Consider the following 20,978-nt stretch of genomic DNA (forward strand, 5'->3'; position numbering starts at 1 on the left):
CTTAAATATCAATTCAGCCCTCAGCATTTGATCACACTTGAAAAAATTAGCTGCCCTGGATATATGATGGGCTGGTGTGTTTATAACTTGTGTCTGATTATGAGTCCTGTGATTATGTTGATGCCAGTGCTGTCAAGACAGTGGGAAACCCTAGAAGTGGTAGAGTTGCAGCAGTTCTTCACAATAGGATTGGTGACAATCCAACCCATTCTAATCAGACTTAAGTAAAAATTGTCCAGTCCCGTCCTCATATTGTCACCTCCTAGCATGTCAGACACATTCTTTATGAGGATTAGTTCAAAGAGCATAATGCCAGTTTAGGAAGTAAAAAAATGGAAGATTACCTTTAGTCATTTCCTGCAACAAGTTTATTAATGAAAACACTAGTGGGTCTAGAGAGATGGCTCAGCAGTTGAAAGCATGTACTGCTTGTAGGGAACCTAAGTTTGATTCCCAACACCCACATTGAACTACCTCTGACTCCAGCTCCTAGTGAGCCCCCACGCTCTTCCAACTATACATACAAAACAGAAATTTTAAAAAAGATATTCGCTCAACCACTTAAACCAACCAGGATCCTTTCTCCGTAGCAGCCTTGTGAGGCTATTAACAGCAGCCTCCTTGGGAGTGTGTGTACCATGTTGCCTACATGGGCTGTACCCGTATATGTACCCCATTGCCTACATGAGCTGTCGTCAGGAGCCTTGGAGACAATTATCTGGGTGCTGTTCATGCCTCTGATCCCGGTGCTGTCCTCAGTCCAGAGTACATCTGCCTTTGGGAAGCCCAGGGCAGTGGCCAGGGCTCACACTGGCCAGATCATCATGGCCATCCACGTTTCAAAATACCATTGTCTGGTTTACTTCCTGGATCGTCTAACTAGGAAATTGTAAGGGTGGATGTATTTTTTTTTAGTTTACCTTAAGTCAAATTATTACTTTTCAATATTTAAATGTAGAAGAATTTCATAGTTTCTAATATCCCACTAAAAGTGAATAATCTGTAACATCCTTTCATATCTTTTGCAAGCAGATCTCAGCAATAATGATTTTGAGTTTGTGAATTTTTTTATTGGATATTTTTACGGAGATTCGCCTACCTGCCTTCCGAGTGCTGGGATTAAAGGCATGCACCACCACTTCCTGGCTGGATTTTTCATTTTTTTTTTAATTTATTTATTTATTATGTATACAATATTCTGTCTGTGTGTATGCCCCGTTACAGATGGTTGTGAGCCACCATGTGGTTGCTGGGAATTGAACTCAGGACCTTTGGAAGAGCAGGCAATGCTCTTAACCTCTGAGCCATCTCTCCAGCCCCCATTTTTCATTATTTTTATTACCTTTATTTATTAGGGAGTTACTTACACGTGTAGGGGTCAGAAGACAACTTCCAAGAGTTGGTTCTCTCCTTCCACTGTGTGGTTCCCACAAATTGAACTCAGGTCATCAGGGTTGCCAGTGAGTAGTTCCTTTACCCACTAAGCCATCTTACCAGTCCTGTTTTTAATTTTATTGTCACTGTTAAATTTGTTTTTAATTGTATTGTTATTTTTTAACCTTACTGAAAATTTGAGTAAGTACAGTCTCTACATACCCTCCCATCCCTGTCCGCCACACTTTCCTCTCTTTTTTCATGTCCGCTCTGTGCATGTTTGGGGTTTTTTGTTTGTTTTTATTTTGTTTTGTTTTTTTATTTATTATATATAATGTTCTGCCAGCGTGTATGCCTGCAGGCCAGAAGAGGGCACCAGATCTCATTATGAATGGTTTGAATTGAACTCAGGACCTCTGGAAAAGCAGCCAGTGCTATTTTTTTAAAAGATTTATTTATTTGTTTGTTTGTTTGTTTGTTTATTATGTAGGCAGTGTTCTGTCCACATGTATGCCTACAGGCCAAAAAAGAGCATGAGATCTCATTACAGATGGTTGTGAGCCACCATGTGGTTGCTGGGAATTGAACTCAGAACCTCTGGAAGAGCAGCCAGTGCTCTTAACCTCCGAGCCATCTCTTCAGCCTGCATGTTTGGGTTTTAGCTAGGCTGTGATATTATGTATTTGTTCTTACCAAGTCATTTCACTGCTCTAAATACCCCCTCTGTTCTCCTTCATCCTTCCAACCCTGATCTATTTCTTTACTTTTTCTACCCTGTGGTGTTTGCCTTTCCCAGGATTGGAATCATTCAGTATGTCATTTTTTTCCAGTTTGGTTTTATGTCTACTTAAGTTCTTAGTGTCTTTGTATCCAAGTTTTGACTGTATAAATTCAAGTTATATAATGTTTGTGTATAAGTTTTGATGCAGACATGAATTTTCAGTTTTGAGAGGTATATACCAAGGAACTCAGTTGGTATCTTCGAAGTGCCCTCTAAAATGGCTGTGCCGGTGTGCACCCTCACTAGCAGTCTTTATTGTTTACGTCTTTGCCAACATCTGTATTGTCCATGTTTGTGTGACAGTAGCTCACTACTCATTAAATGACAGGACCCAGGTGATGTTGAAGTTAGCTGCTTTTCACATACTCACCTGCCATCTGTATATTTAGTGAGGTGGCTATTCTCATCTTCAGGGGATTTTTGTTGGGGAAGGTTTTTGGTTTGGTTTAGTTTAGGGAGTTTGGGGGGGTTGTTTGTTTTTTGTTTTTGTTTTGTTTGTTTTGTTGAGACGGGGTTAAACTCTGTTGCCCAGGCTGACCTTAGACTCAGGGCAGTCCACCTGCCTCAGCCTCTCAAGTGGTGGAATTACAGGTACAAGCTACTGTGCCCAGCTTTTTTGTGATTATATAATTGGGGTGTTTTCTTATTTGGGGGGTGAGAATTTTAAAGGAATTGTTGTGTTTTAAGCAGTCTTTGTATATTTTTCTAGTATCAGTCTGGTTTCAGGTTTTGCAAAGATTTTTCTTCCAATGTATTGGTAGTCTTTTCATTTTTTCAAGTAAGTTTGATTCCCTTTGTAAGTGTATTTTAAGTTAATCAGAGAAACTGTAAGGACTAGAAGTGTAAAAAGAATCAGTCAGGTTCATTCATGGCTACATAGTTAGTCCAAAGCCAGCCTGAGATAGATGAAAACCCATCTCAAAAAAAAAAAAAAAAAAAAATGAAGGGAGGGAGGGAGAAAAAGAAAACACTTGACCCTGGAGTTTTCTGAAATTTTTCTTTCTAGTCATTCCAACACAGTGAGGAGACTTGATGATTAATGATCTCAGAGATGTGTGGTCACTCCCTTTGCTTATTTTATATATTGATTGAGCTTTTACTATTTTAATAGAATTTTGCATAAAATACTCTTAAGTTTGAATATGCGAAAAAATATTAAAAGCATAGATTTAAGCCAGGCAGTGGTGACACACACCTTTAATCCCAGTACTCAGGAGACAGAAGCATGTGGAGTTTGAGGCCAGCCTGGTCTTCAAGCTGCAGGACAGCCAGGCTACACAGAGAAACCCTGTTTCACATTTAAAAAAAAAAAAAAAAAAAAAAGCATAGATTTAAAATCATCAGTGTGAACTACCCAATAGCATCCCATTACAGTGTAAGTTGCCTAATAACTCAAAACAAATAGCTCTTGAAAACTAAGTCTACCTGATGTAAAAGTTTATGTAACATTCTCACTTTGACTCCTTTAATGCTTAACCAATAGGTTATCGCTTTCTGAACTTTGAAAGTCAACTGTTTAACCATTCTTGCTACATAATAAAGATCACTATTAAGTTTCTTTGAAATCTGATAATATCAAGATAATATCACACTAGTTTCCTAGTTAGAGATGTGGGGTGACACCTTGTTCTTGTTATCATTCTCCCTGTAGTTGTGCTTAGAAACAGGTTTTAGAGGATTGATTTGTTAGTTGTGGCTTGTTGCTGTTGTAGAACACTCGAAAGAATCAACTTAAAGAAGTATTCATTCTGTCTCACATCCCATCGTGGTGGAGAGGGCATAGTATTTGGGAGCATCTCTGGGCTGTGTTGGTAGAACATGCGGTGACTGGTTCATATTTCTTGGCAGCTGACCAAGAAGTAAAAGACTTCAGCCTCTAATCATGAGTTTAGCTTCTATGACCATATACCATTGTGGGCCATGTCTAGAAAGTTCCATAACCTCCCAAACCAGTGTTTCCAGTTGAGGATCAAGTGTTCAAGCACATGAGATACGGGGAGCTTTGCACACTCAAACCATAACAAATGGTAAAATAGCAGGAAAATGTATTTATGTGGTTGTTTTAAACTGCAGGTTTGGACTCCCAGATAATTTAGGTGACTGCTTCCTTTCTTGGGGTGACCTGCTTGACTTACATACTTCTTTTTTTTTTTATTTTTTTATTTATTTATTTATTTAATTTTTTTGCTTTTCTATTTTCATAGCAGTGTACACTGTTGTTTCCAGTGATGTCTCACTGGATCTTTTAACCACACCTCAGGGTAGGCCCATGTGCACAGGAATAGTTAGTTGACCAATGCAAAATGAACTCATTATTATTTGATATTTTTTGTCTCATTTTGTTTTGGATTTTTTTGTTTTTGTTTTTTGCTTTTGGTCTTTTTCTTATATATTTTTATTTTCATATTTGTGGTTTGAGGGACGTGTTTGTGTTCCTTGGTTTTGTTTTTGTCTTTTTTGGTTTTTGTTATTACTCTCTGGACTTTGAAAGTCAAAATTTGTTTGTTTTTTTTTAATTATTTATTTATTTATTATGTATACAATATTCTGTCTGTGTGTATGCCTGAAGGCCAGAAGAGGGCACCAGACCCCATTACAGATGGTTGAGAGCCACCATGTGGTTGCTGGGAATTGAACTCAGGACCTTTGGAAGAGCAGGCAATGCTCTTAACCTCTGAGCCATCTCTCCAGCCCCAAAATTTGTTTTTGAGAGACAAAAAGAACTTTAAAAGTTGTAAATGGAGTTGATAGGAGAGACAGCAAGCACTTGGGAGACAGAGGCTGGTGGATCTCTGAGTTTGAGGCCAGCCTGGACTACAGAGTGAGTTCCAGGACAGCCAGGGCTACAGAGAAACCCTATCTCAACCACCCCCTCCAAACAAACAAACAAACAAAACAACAAAAACTACTCATATAATTAAATCTACTCACTTCCATGGGAAATAAGCTCCTGTAATTAACTTGTCCAGTCACATGGTTACGAATTCAGTATCCAAGCTGTTTGACATTTAGAGTCATTCTTTTCTACCTAAGTTTTATGTTCAAAGGACTGCTAACAAAATTTGTCAGAGTTATAACCAAAGCTAAGCCAAAGTCTATTGTGCGATCAGGATCGTTCCATCTGTCATCCTGTGGTGAACCACTTAAGTCAGGATTTACAGTAGGCACAGGGAACGAGCCAGGTCTTGGAGAGAAGTATAGGAGCATGCCCCCCGGGAAGCTCTTCCTTCTTGGCAGCAGGAGGCTAAGAGCCAGTGTTTCCTCACTTGCTAAATTTTTTTGTGGAAAGCTGGAAAACCAGATAGTGTTCAGCAGTTTTCAAACTTTAAACCTGCTCTGCAAGGCCAGAACCAGAAATGTCTCCAGGTCATTTCAGACTGTCTGTGTGAAACCTCTTTTTGTAAATAAATCTAAATGCTGCAACTTGTAGGCCTCTGTTCTGTGACAAGGAACTTAAGCCAACTTCTAGTGACAGATTAATTGAATGCTGATGTGGTAAATATATAATTAAAAAGAACATTAAATGTCAAACTGTTTATCTCATAAAATAATTTAACATGTTTTGGCTACATTATTACAATACAAAAAGATCATGTGTGTTTACTATGTTAGAATTGATTCATATTTTGAGTCAGTATGGAATTTTGCAGTCTCAGGCGGTGGCACTCTTACTATCCTTATCTAATGCATGCAGCCCTCTGCAGAACAGTATCACATGCTGAAGTTTGCATTTTATCTTGCTTTAAGTCAGTAGACATTACACAGCACCTGCAAAAAAATGTTTCCTTCTCAATACTCTTTAAGTATGATGTCCTCAAGTGCATCCAGAAACCTTGCCTTAGTTATTTGCTGAGCAAATTGGAGGCCTAGTTACAGTAGCATGACTGAATGTAACTAGTCTCCAGTGTAGTTCAGGGCATTGATGAACACTCGCCCATTGCCATAAGAAAGCAATGGACAGAACAAATACTTGGAGAGTTGGGGAGGGCTGTGTCGTTTGTCTGTGCATTCAGAAAACTGCAAAAATTATAAGTACACATCTCCATCAGTTGAAGTAGACATTCATGGATAGCCTGCACCCAGACTAGGAAGCAGAATATTTACCCATACTACTTTCAATGCATTTGGTTTTCCATTTGGGAACCATTCCATTTATGGTATTGGAAGTTGAACAGTAACAGACACCACCAGGTTTTTAGCATGTTTGAATCAGCTCAACCTAACAGTGTGTGAGTCTACTTGAAGTGCAGCCCAACAGTGACCTTAGCTTTTCCATTTTAGCCAGTTCTATTGAGTGTCTTTGTGATTTGAACTCCTATTCTGGAGATGCCAGAGATTACAAATCTTTGGCTGTTGGCTGTTTGGATGCCCTCTGAAACACATATTAATGTCTAATGTGTATTGGTTTCATAAACATTTTTCTTAAACTAACTTTTAAAAAATGAATTATTTGCATATGTAAACATTCAGAGTAATTCTCATACTGACTATTGACTCCAGTGTAATAAGCCTTTCTGAAATAACTAATGAAAACTTGACTGGTAATATGTAAATAAATCAAATTAAATGTATAAAACCAAGCTGGCTTTAGCTTCAAAAGATTAACTTCTGTTAATTTTATAAATAGGAAGAAACTTTAAGTGTTTGGTTTTGATTTTTGACATTTGGGTTTTTTTGGGGGGGGGGTATCTGCTCATTTAAACTACCAGTAGTTGCTAGGCTTGGTGGCACATGCTTTTAATTCCAATAGTTGGGAGGCCAAGGCAGACAGATCTTTGTGAGTTCCAGGCCATCCAGACCAACACAAGTCAAAACCACCAATATTAAGAACAAAATAAAAACTAGTTACAAATACAATTTTTAATTAACTTCTGGAAAAGACTTGCTGATCACTATTAATAAATTATTACCGCCAGGCTTGGTGGCACACGCTTGTAATCCCAAGATTCTGGAAGCAGACGCAGGACTTCATAGTTAGTCTTTGTTCCTAATTAACTAAATAAGATCATTACTAATTAAAGGAGTTGATTTTGAAAAAGAAAAGAAAAAGAACAGCTTGAATTGTCTTTAAAATAAAGATAAGGTTTGGGTTTTTTTCTTGATTTTTTTTTTGTTTGTTTGTTTTTATTACACTATACATTTTTCTCTACTCCGCTCCCCTCCCTTCCTTCCTCTCCCCTTCTCCTCTTGACCCCATGCTCCATTTACTCAGGAGAAGATACGGGTTTTTTTCTTTTCCTGCTTAAAAAGGATTATAAACTTTGATATGGGGGCTGGAGAGACGCCTGAAGTTAAAAATGCATGCTGTTTGGGATATGGTGGCACATGCCTTTAATCCCAGCACTTGGGAGGCAGAGGCAAGCTGATCTCTTGAGTTTGAGGCTATCCTGGTCCACAGAGACAAGTCAGTCAGGGCTACACAGAGAAACCCTAACTGGAAAAACCAAAACTAAAGAAATAAAAACAGCATACTTCTGTTACTGAAAACTGGAGTTGAGTTCCCAGCACCCACATAGGACAGTTTATAACTGCCTATAACTCTAGCCCTAGAAGATCTGGTGCCCACTTTTGGTCCTTGTGGGCACCTGCATTAATGTGCACAGATACACACATATACACATAATTAAAAATAAAATATTCCTTAGATTTTAGTCCGTAGCTTTGGGCCAGGACTTTTTTTTTTCTTCAAGACAGGGTTTCTCTGTATAACCTTGGACACCTTCTCTTCCCACATAGTTGTAGTTAAAACTTCAAATCATGAGACTGGAGAGATGGTTCATTGGGTAAGAGTACTTATTGCTCTTCCATAGGACCTAGCTAGGTTCCGTTCCTAGTTCCAAATCATGTGGGTAGCTGCCATCTATAAGTGTGCTTTCAGGGAATCCAATACTATACTCTTTTGCCTCTGTGGGCACCCATACAAATATGATGTTCATAAACTCACTTAGGCACGTACACATAAATAATATTTTTTTAATTTAAGATATAAGCAAAGTATAATTACTCACTCCTGTAATTCCAGTACTTGAGTGAAGAGGCAAGTTTGAGGCCAGCCTGGTCTGCATAGCGAGTTCCAGGCCAATCAAGGCTTCATAGAAGTCTCTGTTTTCTCTATTGAAAAAGAAAAAATTCAAGGGCCCGCAAGATGGCTTAGTAGATAGAGGTACTTACCACCGAGTCTGACAGCCTACATTCTCTAACTGGGTCCCAAGTGGTGGAAGGCTCAAAGTCCTGCAGGTGAGGTTGTCCTTCTCTTCACTCGGGCCACAGCAAGTTCACACGCATAAGTAAATTAATGTAGTTTTTAAAGTCTAGTCTTCACATTATTCAAATTACAGAAGTTTCAAATCTCCCATAATCTCATTTCTCGGTTGTAACTAACTTTAGATTAAATTTTTAACTAACTTTAGATTAGATTCAGATTTTCTTATATAATAAACATACAAATGACAATATACTTCTATTTTGCTGTTTGGTGTGTGTGTTTGTTCGTGCACATGTGCCATAGTGAGTGTGTTGAGGGCAGAGGACATCTTTGTAGAATCTGTTCTTTCCTTACACTTTTGTGTGGAATCTGGGGATCTGTGGGTTTAATATGACAGATGCCTAGCCATCCTAGAGTGAACAGGTTTGTTGTAATGGATATCAACATCAGCTTGCATGGCAGGCACCTTTATCTGCCATCTTGCTGACCTTCTGTTCTTTTAACCTATCAATAATAATTGCCAGTTTTTAAGAGTTCTTTAGTTATTCTTGTGTTGACTGGATAACTCATTAACAATAAGATACCATCTTGACTCTATTTTTTCTTGTCCATCTATCCCATTTACTTTATAAGTCTCCAGGTATCCCATTTTCTGGCAGAAGTTCAGTATCCTCTCTTTTAATATCCCTGACACTAATGTTTTGTAGTGTGCAGAATGCTAGTGAGGAGGATCTAAATGGATTGGACATGGCTTAATTTTTTTCCACCAATTCTTTTTTATAATTAAAACATCCTAATTATGAAAGTTTGACTACTAATAAATTCTCTCTGGTTTTGGTTTGTTTGCTTATTTGTTTATTTGTTTTCCCATTAAGACTAGTGTCCTACACCTTTGTTTTGTAATGTCATGGTGGCTTCTATCAGACAGCAGTCAGGTCAAAGATACACTCAAAAAAACACCTACAGGTCTGATTCATGGGTTATGCTTGTTTCCACTTAATACTTACATTTAATTAATGGAAAAGTATTGAGCACTTCCAAAAAAAAAAAATCCTAATCTGTGAGTGGAAATCTCCAAAGTAGATTTTTAAAGCAGTGAGGCTTTTAACTGTTAGGTATTTGAAAACCAATAATATACAAACTAATTAAGATACATCCCAAAGCCAGGCGGTGGTGGCTCACACCTTTAATCCCAGCACTCAGGAGGCAGATGCAGGTGGATCTCTGTGAGTTCGAGGCTAGCCTGGTCTACAATAGCTAGTGCCAGGACAGGCTCCAAAGCTACACTGAAAAACCTTGTCTCGAAAAACCAAAAAAAAAAAAAAAAAAAGATACATTCCAAGCTATTTCTGCTTTGTGGTGTAATACAGTATCCAGTGTACAAACAAAATTATTTTCCTTGTGTAGAATCAGCTCTTCAACTAATTCATCACACTGTGAGGTCTGTGGTCTCAGCAGTAGTTCTTTTGTTGAAATGTGCATAATTGGGCAACATTTTATAGTTTGTATTTTATATGTGTGTATACACATAAGCGTGTATGTAGGTAATTTTTTAACATGTGACTATTGGCAAAATCAGACTGGTTCTAGGCTAGGGTTAATGGTCTGAGGTTCTTGTAATAAAGCAGTATTTTGCTAGTTTGAAGATTATCTTCTATTTTGTAACTGCTTTTCCATTTCGGTGGCAGCAGATAGAGGTTGCTATGTGGACTATAGGCATGACAGTTTCAGGAACAGAAAATAGTCTTTACATCTGGAGGCTTGTTTTGTGACAAGAGCAGCATCATACCATGTAGCAGTAGGGAGGAGGTGACCATCGGTTCTCCTGCCGTGGTGGGTTGTTGCCGCTTCAAGTTGGAAGTAGAAGCTCTGATAGCTAATCAAATATTAATAAGATAAGTTATTTTAGGTTATGTAAAAGCAAGAGACTTAAAGTCATCCTAGCTGTTAGATTTGCTGTAGAAACACTAGGAACAGAAGACCTTACATGCCTCATTCCTTTTGCCTTCTCTGGGTACTTGGGCCAACATAGAAAAGTGACTGTTAGCCCTGTGTTTTTAAGACACTGCCACTGATTTTTTGGGATCAAACTGTTAACCGTTTGTTCTGGAAACATAGAGGTGGAGCTGTCGTTCTTCAGACTTCAGTTTTGGTTTTGTTGTTTTTAATCAGCCTTATTTCATGAACTGAAGATTCATTCATTACCAGTCTTATTCCTCAGTGTGTTTTATCTGCTAAGTTAGCAAACCAAAACAGCAGCCATGAACTGTTGTTGAATTTGGTAATAAGGGATGCTTAGCCATCCTAGCATGAACAACTTTGTTGAAATAAGCATAAAGAAGAGTTGATGTGGGGAAGCTATTAGAACTGATTGATCAGACCTTAAGGAGCCTCATTATACCTTAAGCAGCTGCAAGTCTAGTTAGAGGGTATCTGTTCAGAGTGTGTACATTTACCTAATACCACATTTAAAGCCACACTTTCCTTTTCAGTAATGGTGTCCTTGTTGCCTGTTTTAAATAATTTGTTCCTTTTGTTATAAGGGAATCATTTTACATGAGGAAATTGAAGTCTGATATTGAAACAAAACCTTGTGAAGGAGACTTTATCTTTTATTTTAAAATGTGTGGATTACCTGAGTAGGATGGCACATGTACAGGTGAATCTCTGAGTTCGAGGCCAGCCTGATTTACTTAGAGAATTTCAGGGCAACCAGGGCTCTGTAGAAACCCTGTCTCAAAAAAGAAAAAGAAAAAAAAAAGAATGTGGGAATTTATAAATAATTTATAAATAAACTGATTTCGTTGTCAGTACTGACAAGCATGCAATGACATTCCTAAGTGTTTTGTGGCATATATACAGTTAGATATCTCCTCTGTCTCTGTGTTTGTGAGCCATGTAGAATGGGGATCATGGGATCTTAGAACTTTAGACTTCGATCTGACTTCACAGCTACAAATGTCTCTGCTTTGGGCTGAAGCTAGAGAGAAGTAGCTGGAAGTCAGAAACAAGTGAGCCTCACTGAGACCCAAGACACTTGTTTCCTCCCTTTTGAGGATGAATGATGGTGTTTTACCCTTTGAGGGTTTCCTGGAGTGATGCTGGTGTCTACCTTCGTTGCCATTTGTTTGATGGTAAGAATTTATTCATCACATTGAATGAAATAGGAATCCTGCCCAAAGGCTTTTCATTCCTTAAAAAGCCTTTGGGCAGGCATTTCAGGCAATTTCCACACCTTGTTTCAATATCACTATTTTTATTCTTGTCTGAGTGATCACTTCTAATAGCCAGGTTTCTGAAACTGCTTAACCCATGCCTTACTACTGTTGAAAGTTCTTAAAGTCCAAACCATTCGTTGTTAAAGACTTACACGTTTGCTGTTTTCAGGCAGTGAAAGAAGGTAATTAAGTGTGGTTTTAACTAGTTTTCAATTTTTCCTTGAGCACAAGTAGAGTGGAAGTAGATTTGTTTGCTTCCCTTTGGTTGTAAACAAAGCACACGCCCAAACTTCTGCCTCTCTGGAACTGGTTCAAGATTTGGAGAGACGGGTTTGTTTGGGGGCGTTTCCCTTGTCTTATCTCCAAGAAAGCAGATGCTAGGGTTGAATTTATTTTGACCCTTTCACTTTAAATGTTGAACTGAAGCAAGAATTTAAATCTATCAGAAGACTGTGTGCTGCACTTGAGACATGCGGGACTCAGGGAGAAAGGTGTGTACCGTATTCTCAAATATTCTAGAAACTTTTTAGGGGTGATGTCTTTATCCATATAAGTAGCTGCAAGCTAGCAACTATTGCTCAAAAGGAAAATATTTAAAACCATGTAAAGTTCTGTGTTGCATTTAAATTGTGTCTTATGTGCTTGATTTTAGCAGCAATTCCCCTTCTACAATTGGTGACAAAATAAAGTTTTGAATTTTTGTTTGAAATTTTTTTGGAAGAACTTAGGAAGTATGTATTTACAAGGGAAAGTATGTCATTTGTGTTTATTTCCCAGAGGAATGTCTCAACTGTATAGGTACTCTAGGCGTTATATCATTTTGTTTTCTAATGCTTCAAATAGAGCTACATGGTTTAAAATAAAGGTTACTTGATCTGATGAGTGGCAGTTATTGCTTCGCTGAGCATTGCTATCTCTGTCCAGGAATTCCAAGTGAGAGTGCAATGGATAGGTGATTGCCTAGACTGACATTTCTTACTGACTGAACTTTTCCAGAGCCTGGCCCAACTAGAGAATCTGTGCAAACAGTTGTATGAAACAACAGATACAACCACTCGACTGCAGGCGGAGAAAGCCTTGGTTGAATTCACCAACAGCCCTGATTGCCTGAGCAAGTGCCAGCTGCTCCTCGAGAGGGGAAGTGTACGTAAGCGTTAACAAGTCCTAAAGGGTAACAAGAATTAAGTAAAATGCTCTGGTTCTAACTTTAGGGACAGACTGGGATAGTCTCTGCTGAGTCTAACGGTATCTGTATCCATTTTAGTCTTGAACACTATTGTATCAATCAAATTGATAAACTCTTTACACATATATTTCTGTCCTGCAGCAGATTTTATGCTTCAGTGTCACTTCCTGTCCCTTGTAGGATATAAGGGAGTACATAAGTCCTTGTTGTACAAACTGTTCTCCTCAGCTCTTACTGCACAGATCTAAGGACACATGACCATGACAGTGGAATTTTTTTTTCAAATATTTATTTATTTATTATGTATACAATATTCTATCTGTGTGTATGTCTGCAGGTCAGAAGAGGGCACCAGACCTCATTACAGATGGTTGTGAGCCAGCATGTGGTTGCCGGGAATTGAACTCAGGACCTTTGGAAGAGCAGGCAATGCTCTTAACCACTGAGCCATCTCTCCAGCCCGACAGTGGAAATTAAAGTGTTGTTTTGTTAGTTTTTTGAGGCAGTCTCAAAACAATATAGGGTAGCCACAAACTTGCTACGTAGCTGAACTCCTGATCCTACTGCATCTGGCTCCCACGCTAATTTAAAGTGTGACCACGTCTACCTAGGAAGTTTAGGTTTTAGAATTAGAATCCCTGACAACTGAGGCTGAAGAGATGGATCAGTGGTTAAGAGCATAAACTATTCTTGAAAAAGACCCAGAGCTTGCTTCCCAGCACCCATGTCATGTAGCTCTCAAATACCAGTAAACTTCAGCTTTAGGGGAGTCAACACCTGGCCTGATTTTCCTTAGACAAAGGAACAGCATAACTTAAATTTTTTGTTTTGTTTTTCTCTTGTAGCCTTGGCTATCCTTTTTTTTTTTTTTTTTTTTTTTTTTTTTTTTAGCATACTATCTAAAGTCAGAAATCCGCCTACTTCTGCCTCCCAAGTGCTGGGATTAAAGGCACGTGCTGCCACACCCAGTTGAGTCCTGCTTTTCTTTCTAGATATGCATACCTGTATTATCTTTTCCACAGATAAAAGGGAAGAAACTAAGAAAAGATACAAACAATAGCTGTTTTATTGTGAGCCTGGTGGAGGTGGAAATAGAAATGATGGTGCAATATTGTTTTCTGAACAAAAGTGTATCCCTAAAAATTTTATTATAAATACTTCAGGGGCAGTGAGTAGCTCATGCCTCCAGTAATCATAGCAGTGAGATAATTGCCGTGAGTTCAAGGCCAACTTTGGCAATAAAGTTAGACCCTGTCTCAAAAAATAAAAAAAAAAAATCCAAAGTAATAATAATTTACTTCTAAAAAATATCTTCAAGCCAAAAAGAACATAAAAATGTGAAATGGCTAATTTGTTGAAAATAAAATTTTAATTGACTTACTGTTTAGTTGTCATTAGTATTGTCAAAATGTTAATGTAATAATTAAATTATAGTTGGTTAAAATCATCCTTTTTCAAACAACCTTCAGTTCAGGGATCTGTTAAGTCTAGAGCATAGCCCCAGCCCCTGGCACCCATCCCAGCCCCCTGGCCTGGGAGTTGCTTTGGTCTGGACTCCAAATCCAATGCCAGGGAGAAGTCAGGACCACTCCCACAGGATATTTAGGTGGGTTCCCAGAGGAGAAACACGGGGTTCCAGGTTTGCATGTGCTCCTCGCTTTCCTGTCTCCCCGCCATGCACTCAGCACTGTATTTAATAAAACGATGGGCATTTTAATTTGGTTTGATCTGACCTAATTGTATTTCTTTGTGCCATCAGAGCCACTCGTCCTAGGATTTTTTCCTGACAGATCTAACCCTTTTTCTAAATATTTGAAGATTACAAAGTGATGTCAGAGTGAATACTGGTCTGACTGAAGCTTTTTGCACATAGCATCTGCATTTTCTTGTAGTCACTGTGAACTGGTATGGAGCACATGTCTCGGGAGACAGTACAACCAGCTCTTTCCTTCCTTGCTCCCAGAGCCCACATGCACTCTGAACTGTTGACTCTAGTTTCTCACTGACAGTTAACAACATAGACAGAAGTGGAATGAAAACTGTAATGTTGGATTCCTTGTATTTAATTTGTGCAGACTTCTCAGTGATTTGGCAAATCTATTAAAATTATGAATAAAACTTTACAGTAAACTGTGTTCAAGTATATGAGTTCAAATCACATCCAAGTCATTTTTGTAACATTTTTTCTGTTGTTTTACTCGTTTTGCTGTTTTTGAGATAGGGTCTCCATGTCTATAGCATTTAGCTATTTTGAACTCACAACTGTCCTTCTGCCTCAGCCTCCTGAGTGCTAGGATTGCAGGGGTACACCACCAACAATTTTTTTCTTAGTCTTAAGAATCTTTTTCTGCCTGGTAGTGTTATATAAAAATACTAACATGAATGGATGTCTTTAAGACTTAGTTTCATGGACAATTATTTTTGACCCTTAGCTTAGATTATTTTCAATGGTTCTGAATCTGTTCCTGTTGCATGATTTTATATAAGGTCACCATACATGATTCCTCTTCATGTTATGACCAGTTGGGATGTTTTAATGCTCTTAATCTAAAATTCTTTAAAAGCTTCACTGGAGAGTAAGATAATACTCCGTTATTAGGACATAGTTTTTCTCAGCAATAGTTTTTTGAAGTTTACTGTAAAGCTATCATATGCATTCCCCCAGATCAATGCTGATGGACATATGAACTATGCAGTGTAGCGGACTATTCTGTCCAATAGTTGTTTTCTTTTTATTCTGATTCAATACTGCAGAAATGTCCCAAGGTGAAACTTTGTGAAACATTAAAACATCTCGAAACAAAAACCTGCAGCTGATTATCCGGTACACTCAATGTTCACTGTTTTTTCCACTCTTTTTCCAGTCATCCTACTCCCAGTTGCTAGCAGCTACATGCCTTACCAAGCTTGTGTCACGAACAAACAACCCACTACCATTGGAACAGCGGATAGATATTCGTAAGTACAGAACTTTCTGCTTTGTCTTAAAGAAATCTGGTTCATAATGTGCTAATAGTAAGTAAATAGTTAAATAGTTGAATGTGATTAAGTGTATCTAGGATTCAGGCTTTTCCTAGAGTTCTGTAAACCATCCCTTTGGTTGCTAACACGTTTCTTTATTCACTTTTTGTTTTTAGTTTGTTTTGGAGATAGGGCCTCACTGTGTACCTCGACTCCTCTTGTCTCACCTCACACCTTATTAGGTTTATAGTGATGCACCACCACACCCAGCCTCTTTCATCTTTTTGTCACTGATACCTTAGGAAAAAAGTTGGGTTTGTTTGTTTTTTCTTTTTTCAGTTTTTCAAGTTAGGGTTTCGCTGTAGTTTTTAGAGCCTGTCCTGGAACTAGCTCTTGTAGACTAGGCTGGCCTCGAACTCACAGAGATCCGCCTGCCTCTGCCTCCCAAGTGCTGGGATTAAAGGTGTGCGCCACCACCACCCGGTTAGAAAAAAAGTTTTTAGAGGATTTTTTAGTTCTACATATACAGCAGTATTTAGTCATTTAAGAGTACATTTAAGGCTGCTATAACTTCAGATTCTTCATTATGGTGTTGTAAAATTTTAAATTCAAAGTCTTAGAGCTTTTTCCTAAAAAAAGAAAATCATGATTTTAGCCGGGCGGAGGTGATGCACACCTCTAATCCTAGCACTTGGAGATAGAGGCTGGCCAATGAGTTCAAGGCCAGCCTGATCTACAGAGCTAGTTACAGGACAGTTAGGGCTGTTACACAGAGAAACCCTATCTCGGGGTAGGAGGGAACTGACCTCTGTATTTACAGCTTCCTTAACATGCAGACTGTTTCATTTTTGTAGGGAACTATGTGCTCAACTACCTTGCTACTCGGCCAAAGTTGGCTACTTTCGTGACACAAGCACTCATCCAGTTATACGCCAGAATCACAAAGCTGGGCTGGTTTGACTGTCAGAAGGATGACTATGTCTTCAGAAATGCAATCACAGATGTCACAAGGTTTTTACAGGTACAGTGTACTTACGTGAGAGAGAGTGAGTGAGTGAGTGTGTGTGTGTACGCACGCATGCATGCGTGTGCATGTACACGTACTATAATAGAAATGGGGAAAGCTACAGAAATAGATTTGATGCTTATCTGCATTTTTACGTTGCGTAAAATATCATCTGAAATACTCCTCTCCATCTTTTTTTATCCTATGTGTGACCTTTTTTGTCTAAATAAATTCTGGAGATTCCTACATATTGTGTCAAGCTAAAATGCTATAAAATAATTAACTGGTGTTCTACAGATGAGCATTTAGTTTGCTTCAATTGGGGGCTGTCAAGTATTCAGTAATTACCCCAGCACACACATCTTGTCACATATTGAATACGTTTATCTGTCAGTGGACTCCTAACCTTGAAGCTGATCGATCAGGATAAAAGTATTTATAGCTTCCAAAGATATTTCCAAATAATCTTCAAAAGAGTTCAGTTTTTAAGAGTACCCTCTTTTTATCTCATCCCTATAAGCTAAGCATTTTTGTTTTTAATAACTTAGTAGGTCTACAGAGAAACCCTGTTTTGAAAAAACAAAAAAAATGATAATAATAATTAGTAGCATTGTTTGTGTTATGGATGAGACAGAACAACTGTGTTAATTTACTGCTTTATTTGTTCTTTCTGTATAATATACATAGGTAATTAACTGCAGAGACCAGTAGAGAGAGGACTTTGAACTCACTGGGACTGGAGTTACAGGTGGTTTTGAGCCTTCATGTGGGTGCTGGGATTTGAACCCAGGTTCTCTCAAACTGCTGAGCCATCTCTCCAGTCCCCCTCTTTACCTTTTTCTTAATGTTATAAAAGAAATCCCTGCCGGGCGGTGGTGGCACACGCCTTTAATCCCAGCACTCGGGAGGCAGAGGCAGGCGGATCTCTGTGAGTTCGAGACCAGCCTGGTCTACAAGAGCTAGTTCCAGGACAGGCTCCAAAACCACAGAGAAACCCTGTCTCAAAAAAACAAAAAAACAAAAAAAAAAAAAAGAAATCCCCTTTAAAACTTGGTTATGTATTTGTGATTTGCCTAAAGATATGCTTTGCAGTTTCCTTTTCAATAATTTTTATGCTGTGGTGCTTTGGAGCACTTCCATTAAAACATTAATAAGTTTAAATTCAGCAGTCTTTCTTTATGGAAGGTGGTTTTTATTTTCCATAAGGCAGCAGGTTGAAACTACTTTCTTGCTGCGTTCTCTATGCAGTTTTCCTAGTGCAAAGACTCTAATTAAATAGTATGAGTGCATTGCAGAGCCAGGCCATGCCAACTTTCTCCTGTGCATTTTCTTACTAGGACAGTGTTGAGTACTGCATCATTGGCGTCACAATTTTATCTCAGCTCACCAATGAAATTAATCAAGTAAGTGCTACAGCCTTCCTTATTGAAGTAAGTGACACATTTTTTTCCTTAATATTGGTGCTTTCTGCTGTGTGTGGGGTGATGTTTTTTGGCAGTTGTGTGCTTTTGCGGTAAGTGATTAATGCCTTTTTGAAACAAAATAGATCCATTTGGTTTTCCTCTGTAAATGCAGTCCACATCACTCTTTTTTAATCAGCCTGCTTCTGAGATCACCAGTACTCTCCCATATCAGTTTTTCTGATAATATCAATGTACTTTTTAGGATGAGAATGATGTCATCTAAAGCTATAACAGAATGTGGGAAGCTAAGGAAAGAGAATTATTATGAGTTTAAAGCTGGCCTGAGCTATGTATTAAGGTTAAAAAGAAAGGAAATAACTTCCTTATGCTAGTCAAAGAGTTTAACTATAAAATAGCAATGTTAAAAGTGAAACCAGTGTCATGCTTGTGGCCCATCTGCTCCTGTATACATTATTATCTGCTAGTGGTGGCATGTGCCTTTAATCCCAGCACTCGGGAGGCAGAGGCAGGCGGCTCTCTGTGAGTTTCAGGACAAGCTCTAAAGCTACAGAGAGAAAAACCCTGTTTCAAACTCCCTCACTCCTCCCCCCCTCAAAAAAAATTTTTTTTCAGTTCCCCAGTTTAGGGTTGTTGCTCAATGGTAAAGTACTTTTCTGGGGCATGCATCAAGTCACACCATCCAGGCCTGGTGATGCATTTCTATAAATCCCAGCACATAGTAGGTGTAGACAGGGTGATCAGAGTTAAGGCCAACCTGGACTAGAGATCCTGTCTCCAAAAAATAGATAATATAAAATATAATTTTAAAAATATAAATGAATATAAGTTTCCATGTGTTACTACTAAAGATCTTGCTGGTGTTCTTTTGGAGTGAATAAAATGTTCCTTTTCCATTTATTTTTTCAAATAGCCATTGATGTCACCAAGTATTACAGAGGAAACACCGGTGGTTGTTTTCTTCCCTTTTTTTTTTCTTTTTCTTTTCACTTTTTTTCCCATTTTTGCTCTGGCTAATATCATTTTGGTTGTTTGCTTCTATATTTAGCTAGAATTTTATGATTATTGAATAAGTCAGTACTGATATTAGTTGTAACATCTCTCATTAAGTTGCCAGCTTATTAATTACATTGGCATTGCCATTGCTATTACTAATAATTATGCAGATGTTTTATTAACCCTGAGAACTTTTGAATGAATTGGTGCTCTTTTAATGCTCTAGATTATAGCTTGTTCAGATTGGGAGTCTATATTGTATTAGATGGAATTGCCATTATGAGCAGTAGTTACAAAGTATAATAGCTTAGACTTTCAAGTAACTATGATAGGCCTGCCACCATTCTAAGATCTCGAATGAAAATGAGCTGATTTTATTCTCAACAATCTTGTGAGGTGGGTATTATAACTGTCCCATTTTCTGGATAAGAAGACTGATACATGATAATTTGTCTACAGTTTCACAGTTACTATCTAAATTTGAGCCCAGATAGTCTTATACCAGATCCTGTGTTGCTAACAACAGAATGTTCAACCACTGTTACCTGTACAGTAAAGAGAGCATCCATTAACCAAATACAAAAACCATAGGCTTAATGTTCTCTCAAAGCTCGCTCCCCACCCTCTAAATAACATGAAGGTTGGTATTTAACAAAAAGGTTTTCGTCGTTTTCACCAAGTGGTGGTGGTGCACACCTTTAATGCCAGCTCTTGGAAGGCAGAGGCAGGCAGGTCTCTGAATTCAAGGCCAGCCTGGGCTACAGAGCAAGTGCCAGGACAGGCCCTTGCTACACAGAGAAACCCTATCTTGAAAACAAAGAAGAATAAAAAAAAGAATGAAAACAAATTTTTTTTCCTGTGTTTTACTTAAGTGATTGGGATGTGGCATAGACCATATGGTGACCATTGCTGCTCAACAAAGTTCTATCATTTCAACTTTGCCGAGCACAGTTAATTCTCCAACACCCTTTTACTTTTGTTTTTAATGATTGTCACTATTATACCTTTCCCTTTGGCAAATTTTGTGTAGACTTTGGTGAAGGATAATAATACGTACAATGGTAGACTTTTTAAGCAAAGTAATTCTTTGGGAAAAATCCCCAACACCTTGGAACCATATAGCCTGATAACTCTCCCTAGTCCCATTCAAGTTAACAGCTTATAAGTAACAAGATTTATAAATTCCTAAAGCCTGCTCATGTTCATAGTAGTGTTTGTTTAGCTTCTTTGCTCACTTCTAAACTTTAGCTATTTGGATAAACTAAGAAACTACAATATTCTATAAGGAGTGTCTGATCCCAAAATACTCTTTTCTCAAGGTCAGGTTGTTTTTTTTTTTTTTGTTTGTTTGTTTTGTTTTGTTTTTTCGAGACAGGGTTTCTCTGTTGCTGCAGAGCCTGTCCTGGAACTAGCTCTTGTAGACCAGGTTGGCCTCGAACTCACAAAGATCCACTTGTCTCTGGGTGGGGAATTTGTGGCCCTGCCTATTGTCAAGGTCAGTGCTAGGTTCCTCAAGCCACACCCCAGCTTCTATGTGCAACTATAGAGTTTAAAAGATGGCAGCCGTCTGGACTCGCCCACAAATCCTGTCTGTCTCCTACTCCATACATCTTCTTTGGGACCTATACCCCCAGCAAAGCTGGTCAGTAGCAGAAAGTGATGGACATAGCTCCATGGTAGAGGGCTTACCTACAGGCACAAGGCCCTAAATTCAGTTGCCAGTATGGGTGGGGGTTGGGGATGAGGCAGTAAATGAAAATGGGCTTGACGTAGGTAACATGTTTTTTATAATCACTACAACAGTATAGTACTATGTATGTATAAAATTTA

General features: G+C 38.4%; 1 protein-coding gene and 1 pseudogene across 2 annotated transcripts in view; both read left to right on the forward strand.

Moving 5' to 3' along the window:
* The first annotated feature begins 551 nt into the window (after window positions 1-551).
* Window positions 552-716, forward strand: LOC130885399 (small nucleolar RNA SNORA70; annotated as a pseudogene).
* An 11,288-nt stretch (window positions 717-12,004) lies between these two features.
* Xpo7 (exportin 7) overlaps window positions 12,005-20,978 on the forward strand; it is a 44,742-nt gene continuing 35,768 nt past the window's right edge. The window contains exons 1-5 of one of the 2 annotated variants that reach the window (XM_057785939.1): window positions 12,005-12,069; window positions 12,575-12,721; window positions 15,629-15,722; window positions 16,580-16,746; window positions 18,069-18,161. In XM_057785939.1, coding sequence (XP_057641922.1) covers window positions 12,049-12,069; window positions 12,575-12,721; window positions 15,629-15,722; window positions 16,580-16,746; window positions 18,069-18,161 — 522 coding nt within the window. In that variant the 5' untranslated portion in view covers window positions 12,005-12,048. The remainder of the gene's footprint in view (window positions 12,070-12,574; window positions 12,722-15,628; window positions 15,723-16,579; window positions 16,747-18,068; window positions 18,162-20,978) is intronic. The other variant, XM_057785940.1, reaches the window with a different exon arrangement.

Source organism: Chionomys nivalis, chromosome 12 (genome assembly GCF_950005125.1).
Source record: "Chionomys nivalis chromosome 12, mChiNiv1.1, whole genome shotgun sequence".
In the NCBI taxonomy this organism is placed as follows: Eukaryota; Metazoa; Chordata; class Mammalia; order Rodentia; family Cricetidae; genus Chionomys; species Chionomys nivalis.